At 41.5% G+C, this 17,805-nt stretch overlaps 1 protein-coding gene across 3 annotated transcripts in view; it reads right to left on the reverse strand.

The window, feature by feature from the left end:
* The window catches only part of NR5A2 (nuclear receptor subfamily 5 group A member 2), a 354,769-nt gene extending 336,964 nt beyond the window's left edge, over positions 1–17,805 (reverse strand). For 2 of the 3 annotated variants that reach the window (XM_078641017.1, XM_078641008.1), the window contains exon 1: positions 17,518–17,805. In XM_078641017.1, the coding sequence (XP_078497143.1) occupies positions 17,518–17,578 (61 nt within the window). In that variant the 5' untranslated portion in view covers positions 17,579–17,805. The remainder of the gene's footprint in view (positions 1–17,517) is intronic. The other variant, XR_013594278.1, reaches the window with a different exon arrangement.

Raw genomic sequence — 17,805 nt, forward strand, 5'->3', positions numbered from 1 at the left:
TATCAAATGCTACGGAGCGCCTTAAATCTAAGGTAGAGTCTGCTTGGGAACATGATCTTGCCATCTCCCTTCCTGTCTCGTTGTGGGATCGTTTTTGGTCCAAACTGTTTAAAGTATCTATTTCTGCTCGTATTACCCAATCTTTGTTCTTCATTTATCATGGAGTTGTTATTACTCCTGTTAGTATTAATACGTTTTCCCCGACTTCCTCCCCGTTATGTTGGTCTTGCTCTAAAGATTTAGGTTCCCTTAAACATCAGTTATATGATTGCCTCCCTGTTATGTCATTTTGGAATGATGTTTGGAATATTTGCATGCCAATGTTTCACTATTCCTCCCCTTTATCGCTATTGAATGTTTTTCTAGGTTCCTTATCAGGTGATGTTGATATTGTATCTTCTTCTGCTAAACTGTTGGACCTGTTTATTGCTCTTGCATTTAAAGTTATTTTATCGTGTTGGAAGGATAACTCCAAACTTTCTGTGCATACATGGTGGAATTTCATTTGTGATGAACATAGGATCGCTATTGCTTCTGATCTTCTTTGGCTTCCCTTTACTTCGTATCTTTCTTCCAACTCTCCTCTTTGATTGATCCACCTTTAATCCCACATATGTTGTATCCCTATGGCTTTTCATCTTTCCTTTTCTTCCTTCCTTCTTTTCTCCTTTCCTCTGTACTTTTCTCTTTTCTTTTCCCCTTCTATCTTTTCCCTCTCTTCTCTCTCCTTTTCTATACTTCCCTCTTTCTTATACATATGTTTTAGACTCTATGTTCTTTTGTGATTCGTACTATTATTTATGACATATGTATAATTTTCTCCTTCAAATATATCAATAAAAATTTCTTAAACAAAAAAGAAATATTTTTCTTTTAGGAACCTCACTACAAAGCTTACAATCTGCAGTCATCATGTCCGTGCCATAAAAAGGCCCAGAGAACCTACTTTCCATGCTAATTAGGGGTGTGCAAAATTCTTATTTTTTTGTGCTAATGTAATTATCAAATTTTAGAAAAAAATGAAGACATGCATAAATATGCAAAATGCAAAACCTGTAGCTAACATAACTTTGTGTGAAATGTGTGATGGCATCCATTTTGGATGCAAGATCACATTTTGTGCTCAAAAGAAGTGCAAAAAAACACAAACAAAACTTTTGCCACAAACTGTATGATTATGCAACGTGGCATAATAGCATAATTTCAGTAATTTTGCATAACAAGCATAACACCGATATAACAGAAGATTTCGCCAGTGTGACCAAAATTTTAGCTGGGCCTACTTCTAATTCTCAGGATCCTAAACAACGTTTTTCTCTATAAGCCTGAAAGGCCCAGGGATGTATCACAGAAAGAGCCCCGGGCTCTCCCGCATTGTGAGCCCCAGGGCACTTCGATGTTACAGAAGGGGCCGCAGTCCCTTCTATGATAATGAGAGTGCTGGCGCGCATGTATTGCCAACTCTATTTCAAGGGGACATTCCCTCATTTGCATGGGGTCGTGGCTGCAGGCAAATGAGGGAATCAATTTGCCTCTGTGCCTTATGGACATGGGCGCAGAGGCAAACATGACTTTAGGTGGCGCACTGAAAGGCAGCACCTTTAAGGGGAGGAAGGGGATCCCATGGAACCCCAGACATCCTCTTGCAGGGGGGTGCAGTCCCTCGATGCACCCGCCTTCAAGGGGATCACAAATCCCTCTCGAAAATGCAGGCAGGTGCCGCCTGCACTGTGACACATGGAGTGTCTTTGAAGCAGCCGCTCTGCATTTCATTTGAATGCGCTGCCCACAGGGCAGTGAGAGTTTGCGGCCACCTTGAGGGCAGCACATTCACTAAAACAGGGCGCACTTTGCCTGTTTGCACCCAGCGCATCTGTTTTAAGGTGAGTCATGGTGTAAGCAGGGAAAGTGTGCCCTCATCGAATTACGAGCCCTGGTGGTCATCTGCTTCAGTCAACACATCCCTTTTTTGAACCTTTAAAATCCACTTAAATCTGGCTAGCACAAATTTCACTCTATGGAAACTGCTCTCACCCATCTGCACAACTTTCTCACTACTTCCCATTACAATGGCCTCTCTTTCATTCTCATACTTGACCTCACAGATGTGTTTATCATCATTGACTGCGTCCTACTGAGGAGTGACTTTATGAAGGGCAGGGTAATGGTCACACTCTGTGTGTATGAAGTAAGTGTGACAGGGCCGATACCGACAGAGAAAATATTCAGTGCCCCCCATTCGCTGGGAGAAAACTATTTACTCATCAGGGATGTTTATGTTTATTTCAGAAAAACAAATTCTTGCTTTGGGTGTTTGTTTTCTCTGGAAAAAGGTTTGACCAGGAGTCACAGTGGTGTAGCAAAGAGGGGAGTCTGCCCCGGGTGACACGAGTTTTGGGGGTGGCAGCCTCACCCCCCGCTCATACCTGCGGCCATAGCGGGATGGCAGATGCGCGGGAATCACCAACACACCCCCCCAAACTCTTGCCTGCGGCTGTCACATGAATCGCCAGCACAAGCCGCCCCGGCTTTTATATGCAGGCAGCCATGGGGCTGCAAATACAGGAACCGCCATGGGCGGCCAAAGGTCTAGCTATGCCACTGAGGAGTCTCTTTAAAAATGGTGGCTAAACGGCAAACTTCACTGCTGTGAAAGGAGCCGTCATGGAAGCATCTCTAAAAACAGAAAGGGAGCTCTCTGCCAGAGGGGTGGTGATCATGACCTCCACCCCGCTTATGGGACATCAGCATGCCTGTCAATACCTAAAATAACACAATAGGACCATAATGCTTTTTCTTCAATTGGCTACAATGCAAAATGCATTTTAAAAGGTCTCCAATGTTCTCCCCATGCATTTTTAACATACGCTGTAAGTAAAACATTCCCTCCTAACTTTCTCACAGATCTTTCACAAAATGTCAAAATGCTTTACCTCAAATAACATATTCTCTCTGGAATGAGCATGGGACTCATCTGGAAATTGCAGCAAGAAAGAAATTGTGATGTCATTGTATTATCGTTACCTATATTAGTTCAAGATGTCACAGTTTTGATAATGGTATAGCTTGTGATGTCATGGCCTTACAATACCCACGTTTTATTTGGTGGACCTTCACCAATGTATATCAACACTTCTGTTTTTATATCAATTTGACATGTATGCAATTCAGATATTTTGTCTTGCGTTTTGTGACAGGATTTCATCTATTTAATATTTTTTTTTTTGCAGATTAAATTCAAGGGCTACAACTAATCTGCCATTGCTGTAAACACGCAAGGATTTTGCAGAACAAAACACTCATTCTCATCGGCATTGGACAAGAAGCCAACCACACTAAGCACTGATAAGGACTCCTTACTTCTGGTTAAATAAGTCCAAAATCGTCAATTACACATCTCTTTATCTTGTACCTTTCAGACAATCTGGCTCCCTGCCTACTTTACTGCCATGGCTTTTAGACAGTCGGCTGTCGTGCCTCCCAAGAAGACGGCCTTGCAACCGACTTAAGTGCTTGCGCAATCCACTACAAATTGCAGCAGACTGAACGGAGACCTAATACTACCATAAGTGTTACCATTCTTGGTTCAATTGTGTAGGAAACAGTGATATGCATGAGCAAAAATAATTGTTGGATGCAGGTCACCAACATGACTCCTTCACAACATGCTTCTCATGAGTCTTTCCGTGAATTAGGGAGCTGTTGTTCCAATTACAAACTTTTGTGGAATTGAATTTAGGCTTAAGTCTGCAGAAGCAGCCTGGCTGAGGAATAGGCCTGGGTGAAATTTTAATTACACCGGCGTACTTCACGTAATTTCAGGAATTACACATTATGCTCGTTATGCAAAATTCCCGAAATTACGCCACTATGCCACTTTGCTTGGTACGCACCATCAGTGGTAACAATATACCATGAAAGCGCCCTTCAAAATAAAAAAAATACCAAATAATGATTGGACCACAGATTTCAAACAGCTGTTATCTTCGGTCCTTTGTTTTTTGCACTTTTTTGGTGCAAAATGCATTCTTGTGTCAGAAACACACAAAAGTTCATTTTGCATTAAAATACAGCGCTAAATGACAAATTTGCAGTTTACATAAATATGTGGAATTTGAGGTATTCTGCAGAAATTTTGGATAATTTCACAAAATCACGTTACGTGAATTTAACACACCCCTACTGAGGACATATTGTAAGGATCAAATGTCGGGTTTGAGAGCTGCTATCTGCTGAACACTGGTGCCCTGTAATGTCAATACGCACTATTTTCAAGAAACATTATCCTAAAAAATATTAGATTCTTTTGAACAATAAAAGACCCTTAAATGAGGGGGGCCAGGTCCCTAACTACCAAACAAAAGGCTTGGCAGGTCATGCTGGACTAATGATATTGGCAATCATGGTCAGTGCAGGTAAGAGCAGTGGGGTGGGGCAGGACGGGTGTGGGAAGTCGACAGATGGCAGATTAGGGAAAATAAAATTTAAAAAAGAAATAAAACCACTTACTTTGCGAGTGCAAGGTAAGTGGTTTTCGGGTTTTTAAAATGTTATTTTCCCTATTCCGGGGAAGATTTACAAGCCCCCTGCGCCACTGTATGTCACTTTTTGTGATGGACTGCTTGTGTATTTTACTGTTCTATATTTACAAGGACAAGAAAAGCCACCCTGCGTGGCTTTTCCTTTCCTTATAAATATGGCCCCTTTACACGCAGCACTTTGCGTGAAAGGGGCGTTCCATGGGTGTTGCTATGGGTGTTCCCACGCCACACCCATGGAACCAGACACATTTCCAGATTTACGAGGAATCGTAAATCTGGAAATGCGTGTGAATGCTACACCTCTCCAGTGGACGCGTAGGGAGGTGCAAATGTTTTCATTTCCCATTGTTTGTTCCTCTTTCAATGGGTGCTGCATTCTACAGCACACATTGACAGAGGAAAATGCCTGTAGTGATTGTTTTTGTGCAGGAAGATGCCCCTTCCTGCACAAAAACAATCTCCCCATGTCGCATGCAACCTTGCACCATGGGGCAAGCCTACAAGGGTGCCTGCACCGGCGCATGGCAGCGGTTTGCGCGACAGTGCAGGGGAAAACCCAGAAATACGACATATCATTGTAAATATGTCACATTCCTGTGCTCTGAAAGTGACTCAGTCCGGCGCAGCCAAATGGCTTGCAGAATGCAGAGTCACTTTCTCGTAAATCTGCCCCTCCGTTGTTTGTCGATTCCCCCCCACCCCCACCCCCACCCCACCACTCTGACCTGCACCGGCCATGACTGGCTATTGGAGCGAGATTAAGTGTGATGTATCAATGAGTGGCCTGTGTCTGGAGCTGCATAGTTAGCTAAAGATTGACAGACTAGAATTACTGGAGTGCAACAGTTATGTTATTTCCTTTTCCCCTAGCTGTCTAGTTGTAAAACAATTCTGTAGTTTGTAGGTTTGCATGGGTGGCATTACAAAATGGCCCTAAATAAAGCAGCTACCCTGATTGCTTATCTCTCAATATAGCACTTTAGGGCCTTTTTATGTTACTGTTTTATCAGGGGAAAAGTGGGGCGTCAGGGTGGTAGAAAATATGTGGCTCCCAGATTCTAGAACCTTCCATCCCAGAAATGTGAGAAACATGTGTTTCTTTAGTCAAAGTTTGAGATTTGCAAGAGCTACACAGGTCAATCCACCCTGGATTCCCCCAGGTGTTTAGTTTTCAAAAATATGCAGGTTTCCTAGTGTTTCCTAGGAGCCAGGTGAGCTAGGTCTCTAAATCCACAGCTGCCCACTTTGAAAGAAAGGGTGAGTTTTCAACGCAAAATGTAAACATGTTGTGTGTTGGACGGTTCCCTTTCACAGGCACTAAATCTACCCATGCAGGAGAGCTACCACTGTTATAGGGAGACTTGGGGGAATGCTGGATGATAGGAAGATTGTGGCTGCCTGCAGATTCCAGAACTTTTCATCATAGGAATGTGAGGAAAATAATTTTTTTAGTCATAGTCTGAGGTTTGCAGGGGATTCAGGGGAAACAATTATGGTGAGAGCTATGCAAGTCACTCCACCCTGGATTTGCCCAGGTGTGTAGATTTCATAAAAGTTCAGGTTTGCTAGGTTTCCTTTCAATAAGAAGGGTCATTTATTAGTGGAAAAATGTAATGTATCCATGTTGTGTTTTGGGCCATTTCCTGCTGTGGGTACCAGGCCTACCCACACAAGTGAGGTACCATTTTTATTGGAAGACATGTGGGTTTCACAGATTAGTAGGACATTTGTTATCATCAGTTAGATTTTGCTGCATTTGTGCCTTCCAAATGTAAGCCACTGTGTAAGAAAGAAGACATTTTGAAAAATGCCCTCTAAAACATATGCTAATACAGGTTGGCACAAATTTAAAGATATACAAGTGACCAGTGCTCTTTAATGTCACATGTTGAGCCTATTTCAGAAATACATAGGTTTCCTTGATACCAATGTTTCCACAAACTGGTCATAGGCTGAGAGCGCAAAAAAAAAGAAAAATGGGCCACCTCTTTCAAAAATACAAAAATTGTGGTAATAAAGTCGTTTTTTTAATTCAGCTGTCCATGTTCCTGAAAGCTAGGTAGATGGTGACTCTTAGCACAGCAGATTGTTAATACTATTTTGAGGGGAAAAAACAGACACATTTATCTAGAGCACTTTGTTCCTAATTTTCGTCAATAACTCAAAATGTTGCTATATTTTGCCTTTTTTCTCGGTCCTCTTCAGGCGAATCCACAAACACTGAGTATCTTTAGAATTCCCACAATGTTGAAAAAAAGGACTCAAATTTGGTGTGGGTCCTTTATGTTGAAAAAATGTTTTGGAGCACTAATCGCAAACTATCCCAAATAGCCAAAAGGGGCTATTTGGGGCAGGGGGTGGGGGGGAGGGGAGGCGCAGCAGTTAAGGGGTAATAATAATAACAAAAACAATAACAAAATAATAACAACAATAGCAATAATAATTATAAAAATGTGTTATCTACTGCTGTAATTTACAAGTGTTACTTTTGCACAATTTAAAGGTACTTCTATGTTCTATGTTCAACAACTGCTAGGAAGAGAAAAGCACATCCTTTTTATCCCATTTCTTTCAGTCTTTAACACAACCTCTGTGTATAATTGAACAGTATCAGATCCCAATACTAATGTAATAAACTCAAACACTATCAACAGTACTTTTTTCATGTCAATTCAGCAGTTGCTAGGGGGAATGAAGTGCACTTTGATCATCCTGGGACATCACTGGGTCTACCCATCGTCCACCATGCCACTTTCAATAGCCTTCTATGTCCTACTGATGAGCTGTTAGAAGGGCAGGGAATGGGAGCTACATAAAGTAAAAGAAGGACCATCTCAAAATACAGAAAACAGAGCGTGAAACATATCCATCGCCGTTGCTGATTGTATAATGCAGTGGTTCCCAAACTGTGCACCGAGGCTGCCTGGGGAGCTGTCAAGTCTAGCCAGGGGAGCCGCACACCAAGCACTTTAATGCATTTAACGTTGAAGGGGTTGTTGGCTTCAGTTAAACTAATTAGACTTAAACATATGATGTTGATGATTTGTAAGTGACATGCCTAACGCTGTAAATGTAGTGGTTAATTGATGGCATATCGAGAGAGATGACCTTCATATTTCACTGGATTCCTACATTCCAACACTCCCAAAGTAGGCAGAAGAGGCCTGATTTATTTTGTTAGACTTGTTAATAGTTTAATTTTTTTCAAATGCATTTTACACCAATGCAAGTTATCAGGAAAGTACAGTTGCCTGTCTGTTAAACACACTTATTATTATTAAATATTGACATTTGTACTTGAATCACAGGTACTTCCAGTACACATTTCTTTCAGTACACACACTTCCAGACAGCTCTCTCCTTGAACACAGGGAAGTCAAACAATGCCAACATTTGAAGCAAGAAAGAGGGATGTTTAAAAAAAAAAAATCAGAGGAATTTATTTTACTTACATTGTATTTGGAGGCAATTTTAGGGAGGAGATGGCAAAAATAAAGCTGTATGTGGTTTAAAAAATTGTGAGTCACCATGCTGAGACACGTGTGTTTGCAAGTATGACATGGGTAGAAATGGAAGTGCATGCAAATATTTTTCAATCGCTGAAACACTTTGGCAATTGGGCCTATATACATATAGGTGCTATCCAGCACTGTAAGTGGGATAAAAAAGTTTATGAAGGTACTCTAAAAAAGGCATGGGTAAAGAAGTGTAACTAGGAATATTTTATCAGAGGTGCCGCCTTAGTAATACAAAACACCCTGCTTATATGATTATAATACATTCATCAGCTTCATCCCAATTATTTTCAGGGATAAAAATGCTCCGGAGGCCGGGCTTACACACCCCGCCGTCCCCAAAAAGTAACAGTGGGAGCCACGGGCAATGGCCAATGGGTCAAAGGAGCCGCGGATCGAAAAAGTTTGGGAACCACTGGTATAATGTTTTGCTTAAGTGAGTCGTAGAGATATTAAAAAAGAATTAAAGTCAATAAATAACCTGTTAAAAATAAACAAAACTGATTTTGCGTACTATGTATAAATTACGGAATGAAAAACAAAACAAATTGAGTGTGCCGCAGTCAAGGATCCATATTTCACATTTAAACATTGAAAACATTTTTTTTTTATCAACGTCTTATGTAAATATCGAAAACAGTGTAAAATCATCTTACTTCATATTCCACCCTGGTCCAAATGCCATTTGATCCATTCCATAACAGACAAGCAAGCAAAATGTGTGGCAATTAATTTGCATTGGTATTCGCCGTAGCACATCATTTCTATGGTGAGGCCCATGCCATGAAGCATACTAGCTTAAATTCCTTCACACTGTTTATGTATTTGCATGTAACCAACAAGCTATACGTTAGTAATGTAGGTGCGTACTTATACAACAGTTTATATGGATGTCAGGCAAACAGTGTTCTCTTAATTCCTCTACCCCCTCACGGACTGTCCTATTCTCCCAGAATCCTTCACTGGTTCATAATGTTCTTAAGCCTTTGTCACTGCATCACAGTTTTCCCGCACTATAAATTGCAATGCTTAATCCTCCTCCAAACATGGATTAAAATCTTTTCTAAGGTGCATCTTTTTCTTGAACGTATATTTGTACATTCCCAAATGTGCAAAAGCCTTTCCATTCGTCTTAGAGAGTAAAATTATTTGCTAACATGCAAATAGAATAAAATCCGCCCCTTGTTCAGTCTGTGTATGGAGCAAATTTTATTTATAAAAATACCAATAATGCGTTCCACAAGTGGACTAGAAACATTGACAGAAGACAGCTTCTATCGATCACTTTTGATGATCTTGGTAAGTGCACATTGCTACAGCCATTTTTATTACGGAATCAGGGTGATCCAAACACAGGGTTTATTTGATTGAATGGTGCACAATCAGAATTGCATTCATGTATCAGCAATTCTGAATGGCCACATTTGATTCTGGCATCACTGCCTCCCATGCTTGCTATTCAAGCACTTATTTGTTCTCCTACATGGAGCACTCCATTAGAGTGTTTGTGTTTTCTAGCCTTCTTCCTCATGTATGATTCTCCGCCTGCACACCACATTGCTCCCTTTTCTCAGACTGCTTCTTTCCACCCCCTCCCTCTTGCGCTCACACTTGTGCTTCTCCCAAATGCTTCCCCCTACCTCTATGTAGCTATCCCCCAACTCCATGTTGCTTTCATCCTCCCTCATTGCTTCCATGCCCCTTACAGATATCCAACCCATTGCTTTCACTTCCCCTCCAGTGCTGGTTCGGAGTTGTATCTGTAACTAAAAAGGAAAGAAAAATGTGCCTGCATTATTCTGTAGGTTTGCGCAATCTGATGATTCGGATTGGAAGGAGTGCTAAGTGAGAGAAACACAATATGTTGTAATTAAACATTTTTTGGGACTTTTAAAACTGAAATGAGATAGTGTGCAAGCAAAAATCTGAGGCGAAATGTGACAGAAACCTCCCTACACCAGGGGTGGGCGGAATTTGCGTAGTCGCGCTACGCAAAGCTCTGCGAAACGGTAAAACATCTCAGCGAGTACGCAAAAGTTCCGCAAACACACTGAATTGCTTGTTCCGCCTGTTCGCAATGCTTTTTTCCTGTTCGCGAACACTGTTTGTGTGCTCGGGGAAAAATATCTTGCAAATACGCATTTTGAAAGCGTGAACAAGCAAAATATTCCACTAAGCCGCGGAATACGGAATTTTCGGCAATTCCGCGTTCTCCGCAGAACGCGAAATTCCCCAAATTCCCCGAGCGGAACGGAATTTGCCGTCCAGGCCTACCCTACACCCAACTGCAAGCACCTGTACCCAGCAATTCTTCAGAAAATACATTTATTAGGGGGGAGTGTAACACCCCAGACACCCACCTGAAGCTACGCCCCTGAATGCAGTCTTGCATTTTCTGCTCTCCTTTCTGAATATTAAACTTTTACTATGGTAGAGTAGGGCGCGCCGCTATCTTTTATTGCATGATAGCGTAGGTGTGTGGTCGCCATGTTGGATATGCCGGTGCCTGGTGCGGCATACTGAGATGCCAATGTGCCGATGGAAATCACAATAACAACACTGCTTTCTGTATGCCCTTTGATACACCCGTAGATGCCGATAACACAACTGCGTTTAATTGTAGGTGCTTTAGAAACACAAATCATGTACATTCCGCTCTTAGCAGACACTTGATCCAAAAATATGACAAAAGCAACCTCTGAAGAAATCCAAAAATATGACAAAAGCAACCTCTGAAGAAACTGACATTAATTATTCACGTTTGTGCTTTCATAACCGCAGGAAAAGGAAGCCGTTTCAGCTGTGCTATCCCTGGTTCTGGACTTTATGTACATTATGTACAGTTTAAACTATTCAATACCATAGATTGAGTAACGGCCACATCTGTGATATACACTCACTCTATTTGCAAAGTATTATTAATTGAAATAAATTTTTTTTTATCTGGTTTGTAGAAGTGCTGGGTGAAATTCCAAACTTAGCCAACGAACTTGTCAGGCATAAACTGGTAAACTCTGCACTATACTAGGTTTGCAAAATGTAGTGAGTTTTGCAACTTTGCTTTGTGGACAATGGCACCATAAAAAATTAACATGCTTTGCAAGACAATTTATTGTTTTACGAGTGATTTTCTTCCAAAAAGTCCAGAGGGCAGATTTATGTTGGGAATGCGCCACGTTTGCGTCACGCAACTGCGGCGTAAACGTGGCGCATCCCTACGACCCATTTACAATGTGACGCATCTGCGTCACGTTGTAAAGCCCTGCGCCACTTGTGGGCGTTCCGGCGCAGGGTGGGCGTTCCGGGGCAGGTGCGCCTCGCAAAAGTGGCTGAGTGAAATCTATAAGATTTCACTCAGTCACTTTCAGGCCAATGCTGCGTCAAAACCCTGCGCCTGCTTGAAGCAGGCGTAGGTCTTGACGCAGCATTGTAAAGATGGGGCACCCCCGAGCCTTGCTGGAGCTGCGTCGCGCTTGCGATGCAACTCCAGCAATGCGCCACCTTTACGGCACAGATGTGTCACGCATCTGTGCCGTTTTTGCCCCATGGTGCGCCGCATTGTAAATGCGGCGCACCATGGGTAGCGGAGCAGCGGCGCAAAATAACTGGCGTATCCCTGGGGATGCGCCAGTTATCATAAATCTGCCCCAGGTGTTTTGCAGAATTTATCTCCCGTAATAATACTCTTAGCAGAAGTTTTTTCTAGACTTTGTTTTTTTTTATTTGCGATGTTTAGGAAGCTCGTGAAATATATATACATTTTTAATTTTGTGACTTCGCACACACCATTTTACATTTGGTTTCCAGCTCAGTATTTGTTTTGTTTATGTGTGGTGTTTTTGCTTTCTATTCTCTCTCCAGTCCTATAAATGTTTCAAAATTCCAAAGTGTTGAACACGTTTCAGTTTCTGTGGAAGCAGTTACACCTGCCAGCTCTGACTGAGTTCAGTGAACAGCCGGCCAGGTGCAGTTCACTCCTACCTTTGGAATGAGCCACCATTATACCGCAGTTCAAACAAATAACCGCATACTCATAAAATGTTTTTATCAAACAAAACTCCCAGTGCAAACGTTTGATTTGGAATCAAACCACACTAGGATGGTGGCTGCGTCATTGATGCCAGGCAGTCTTACGCAGCTAGTGATAACAACCCCTACTCTTGTGACCACATGGTTTGTCTCGCTTGCACTTTTCTAGCTACAAATTCTTTCTCTCTGCTCTGATTTTTCTCTCTCATGTTTTGCTAGCTCTTTTTCTACTGGTCTTTCTAACTCTATGAGTTTGTTCCTAAGTCTCTCACTCTAGTTTTTCATCTGCCGTTCTTGGTATCTTCACCCGGGATACTGATTCTGTTTAATCCAATTCTTTCTTTGTGGTGCTCTCAGGTGCACTTGGGCGCTTTTTCGCATCTTTTTCCCCACTGTTCTCTGCCACCTCTCTTCTCATTCTTTATTCTAAACATATCTGGCACTCTTTTTATAGCTCTGCTTTTTGACTCCTCTCTCTGAGGGCTCGATTCACAAAGGTAAAGTTAGACCAGAAGTCTAAGTTTAGACCTGAAGTCTAACTTTAGACTTAACGTCTGACTTAGACCAAAAGTCTAACTTTACTACTTTTCCGTATTCACAAAGGTAAGTTACTGCAAGTAACTTTACTGCGAGTAATTTTACAAGTAGTAACTTTACTACTAGTAAGTTTTCTAGTAGTAACATTTCTATTAGTAACTTACCTTTGTGAATACTGAAAAGTACTAAAGTTAGAATTATGGTCTAAGTTAGACGTTAGGTCTAAACTTGGATTAAAGGTCTAAATTTAAACTTTTGGTCTAACTATTTGTGAATCGGGCACTGAATGTATTACACTCCTCTCCCTCTTATTCCTTTAGATTCCTTCATATACTGCTTTCTCTATTTTTTACACCTCTCACTCTGATTCTGAAACTCCTCTGTTTCTTATGTCTTTTATTCTATACTTCTCTGACTCTCTTACATGCCACTCTATCAAAGGGTATCTGTCACTGGTCTCTTTGATTTGTCAGCTCTGCTCTCTAAGAGCCTGATTTACATGTAGTGATGTTATGAGTGCAGAGTCTCCGCACTCATAACTTTACTTCACAGAAGTACCTTCATGAATCGGGCACTCAGTCTTTTTTAGACTGTACTCTCTCTGACTCTCTGAAAGTTTGCTCTCATCCTGAGCTCTCTTGGAACCTCTTACACTTTCGGGGAAGTCACTCTCTCCGACTCTCTTAGACTCTGCTCTTTCGTTGACTCATTTAAGTTCACACTACTGTAAATCTCTTATACTCTTTTATCTCTGTTCCTATCGCTAAGTCTCTTAGAGGGATATTCTCAAGGAAGTGGCGGTGAGAGGCATTAGCCTCCTTGGCTTAATGCCTCTCACCGCCACTTCGGAAACGTGAGGCTGCACCCTATCCTCAAGAATGTGATGCAGCCTGGCGTTTCCCCTTGCGATAGCGCTAAGTTTCACGACTAGCGCCAACTCGGACATCCTAGCACCAGAGTGCAAGGATGTCTGTGTGCAGTGAAGGGTTATTCATGTACAGGAAGGTGCCCCTTTCTACACATGAACATTCCTGAAATACCATTTTGCTTTACCAATGCATGTTGCACAAGGCAGCACACAAGGGAAAAGCAAAAACGAGGAGAAATATAGCATTTCTCCTCGTTTCATCTACTTAAGACCAGGATTATTCTGGTCTTAAGTGTGGCGCTGCCACGTATTATCGCTGCCCTTGATAATAGGTGGCAGCGTCAATCACAATGGGTGTTGTGGTGGAAAGCCCACCGCAACACCCATTGCACACCCCAGTCATGCTAAATTTAGCGTGAAAGGGGCCTTATTCTCAAGGCAACATTAACCCATTTAACGTGGCCACCTAACGTGGCTCAAAGCCACGTTAAGTGGGTTAACGCTGCCTTGAGAATAAGGCGCTGACCCTATCACCACGGAACGTCAGAAAAAGTGACGTTACCGTGGCGATAGGAGCTTGAGAATATTCCCCTTAGAGTCTTCTATCAGTATTCATTACACTATGCTCTCTCTGGCTCTTTTATATACTGCTCTCGCTCCCTTTATGGCGCTTTCCTCTCTCTGATTCTTACACTCTACTATCCCTAACTCTTGTAGTCTATACTTTTGCGGATTCCCTTACACGCTGAACTCTCTGAAAGAGGTTCATAGACTTCACTCTGTGTCTCTGGTCTTTTACTCTCCAACTCTCTCTCTCCCTTATTTTTCTTAGAATGAACTCTGAGAATTTGCTCTCTTCTATTTGAGTCTCTCTGGCCCTTTTCACTCTTGTAGACATCACTCTCTAGCTCTCTTGGACTGTGTTCTCTCATTGACTCACTTACTCACTCTCTTTGAATCTCTTAGACTTCCCATTATCAGACTCTCTTCAATGCTTCCTCTCTTGCTCTTATAAACTCAAATAGCTCCGACTCCCTTAGATTGTGCTTTCTGTGACTTTCTTAGTGTTTCCTTCTATTTCTCATACACTTTTCTTTTCCTTTTTTTGTATAGGCCTTGCTTTCTACAAATCTTGGACTCCTAGCTCTGACTTTTTTAGTCATCACTTTTTATGGTTCTCCAAGAATCTGCTCTCTCTAACAATCTCTCTTAGATTGAGTCTGTTTCTGTTCACTGTTACCCTTCAAATGCTCAGTCTCTAGCTCTCTTACATTGTGCTGTCTCTGTCCCATGACCCTGCTCACTCTAGTTTTCTTAGACTCCGCTTTCTCTGACCCCCCTTTACTCTCGGGTCTCTAACTCCCTCACACTCTTTGTATGGTACTATACATTTCCATTGATACGCGACTATATGTGTGACCTTCTGTTATATTCTCAGTGATTTCAGGGCAGTCTATCAATGGATTCCATATTTGTCCGTGCATTTACAAATGAATGAATGTTAACAGTTGCACAGTGCATTAGTTCGGAGTTAACAAGCCGCGGTTCACCCTGTCCATCATGGCATGGGTATCTTAATGAAAATCCCCCGCTTGAAGCGTGCGAAAAGAAAGCGTAATTTACTTTTGCGTAATTACGCAAAAACCGCCGGGAAATTTACAGGGAATGACATCAAATGAAAATCTGGAACCAAGCTCTATATTTTGGTGAAAAATGCGTCCTCGTGTGTATTTTGAAAGCGAACAAAAACGTGTTATAAACAGTTTCTGGTGTTCTATTTATCCCCATTATTCCCATATTCCCGCAATAGGATTTTTATCCAAAAAAGCATACCGTGGCGTAATTGCGTAATTTGTGTAATGCGAAATGCCAGAAATTACATGAGGTTATAACAACATAATGAACATTTCACCTCGCCATAACCCTCTTCACTCTATATTTTTGTGAACACTATGGGCCATATGTATCAAGCCTTTTGCGAATCGCAAACGGCCTTTTTGCATGTTTTGGGATGTATGAAATATTCGCAAAATAAGGAATCGCAAAGTTGTGCGATTCCTTATTTTGCCATACCATTTAGAGAATCGCAATTTTGCGATTCCTTAAATGCTATGTATGTAGCATTTTTGGGTAGCGAATTTTGGTTAAGAATTCGCAAATTACCACCAACTTGTAGTTGATGGTAACTTGTGAATTCTTCAAAAAATGCACAATTTGGCATTTTTTAAAGTGGCATGTGATGCACACACATGTCCATAGGGCATGTATGTGCGCCATATGCACACACATGTACATTTCAGGGGTGCAGCAGGGTGTCTTTGAGACACCCCTGCACCCTTGAAATAATTCTCAAATTGCGATTAGCAAATTGCGAATTCGCAATTTGAGAATTATTTCGCAATCATTTCTATGGGCCTCCTGGCCCATATGAATGCATTGGAAATTATTCCTTAATTGCGAATTCGCAAAATGCGAATTCGCAAATAAGGAAGATTAAGGAATCGCTAAAAAATAGCGTTTTTCTTCATGCATACCATTTTGCGATTCCTAGATAGCGATTCCTTAAAAATCTCTATTTCGGAATCGCAAAAGAGTTTGTTGATACATATGGCCCTATGCCCTTGCTTGATGATGTATTTATTTATATATCAGTTTTATAGCGTGCTACATGTAGCAGAGGCCATTCCTGAGCATGTCCAAAAAAGTGTGATAAAACTATGATAGTATTACAATTGAAGAAAAGCCAATTGTGTAGTGCAATCTGCAACATACATTGTTTCTTGGTACTATGTAGCAACAGGTAGTATCACCCATCTCAGTGCACGTTATCGCTCTTGCATGGATAACAGGCTGACTCAGCCCTACCCAAATTCAAAGCTGCACATTGCACAGGGTTCTCTGCAACAGCCTAAACCAATTGAATATTCCGAAAAAACTATCATATGAATTTGTGTTAATGCATATATATCATTAGATTGTAATGCATGCCGATGATCACCCCATCCCTTAAAGAAACGATTTCCAGAGAAAATGTCGATATATGTACTGCCATTGTAAAGAAAATCCTACCACTGTCGCTTTGGATCACAAGCTCACAAAATATACAAAAACAGAATTTTTTTGATGGATTTCCAATTTTAAAAAAGTGACAAATATGTTTAAACTAGTCTAAAACAGTAGTGAAAGAAACAGTGCAACATGTTTTAAACAATGAAAAAGCCAAACAAAGTTAATAACGACGGGCAGGATATACAAACTTACAACAAGGTTCATTGGTTGTAAACAGCGCTCAAATATGCAAGAAAACTCACTTTGCTGCACTGAGCATCAAACTCCGTATAGTTGGGCATCGGATATCTATCTCTGTGCAAAGTACAGCAGACAATCATTAGGACAAGAAGACATCCCACCAAAATATGTATTGATTGTTTAACCCCCTCTCCACACCACCACAATCCTTAAGGCCTTGCTTGGGTGCTTGGGTGTCACCATTAGGTCCCATCTTTGAGACGTTTGCACAATTCCACACACAACATTGCTGTCAGAAAACTGTTTGCCGAGTATTCTAAATAAATTTTACAACTATGTAAGTATCTTAAACAAATAATAGTCTAACTGCTCCCTGGTCTGTCCCCTACTACATCTAAACAGCTGCACAAAAGGAGAACTTGGAAGCCAGGTGATTTTAATAAGAAGCTTTGCGATTGGTTCGTGGTTGCAGGATTGTTTTAAATATTGCACTTGGCATTTTTTGAATTGAGGTTTTGTGTAACCGAAAAGCACGCGCACAGCGTCACTTTAGTACAGGCGGGCAACATGGTTAGTGCACGCGCAGCACTACCACACATATTAATTAAACATAACACATTTGTATGTCATATAATCCCACAGCTTCCTTTTGAAATAGCACATTTTAAGTTTGGATTTTTCCTCAAAATGTTGAAATTAGAAGATCGCATTGAAATTCATACCATCGAATTTAAGTGGGGAATACGCACGCGACAAATTGTGCAAAAAATACACTTACCGGTGGTCACCCCATGCTCTGCGGAGTCCTGCCCGGCGCCAATGCGAGTCCCTGATGACATGGTCCGCTGCAAATATACAGTGCCCTTGGGCTGAGAGTATAGTGCATTGATTATGCCAAGGTGTGGCTGGTAAACTTTTCTGGCCTTGGGACGCCGCAGGCCGCAGTAACCTCCAGAGAAAGTTGACGGAGAAGCAAAAAAATGTCCCAGAATTCAGCAAGTGACAGGTAGTGTGTCTGCCCACGGACTCTGTACTTTTTCCAGTATTGGTGACCTGCTGCAGTGCC

Source organism: Lissotriton helveticus, chromosome 1_1 (genome assembly GCF_964261635.1).
Source record: "Lissotriton helveticus chromosome 1_1, aLisHel1.1, whole genome shotgun sequence".
NCBI classification, from domain to species: Eukaryota; Metazoa; Chordata; class Amphibia; order Caudata; family Salamandridae; genus Lissotriton; species Lissotriton helveticus.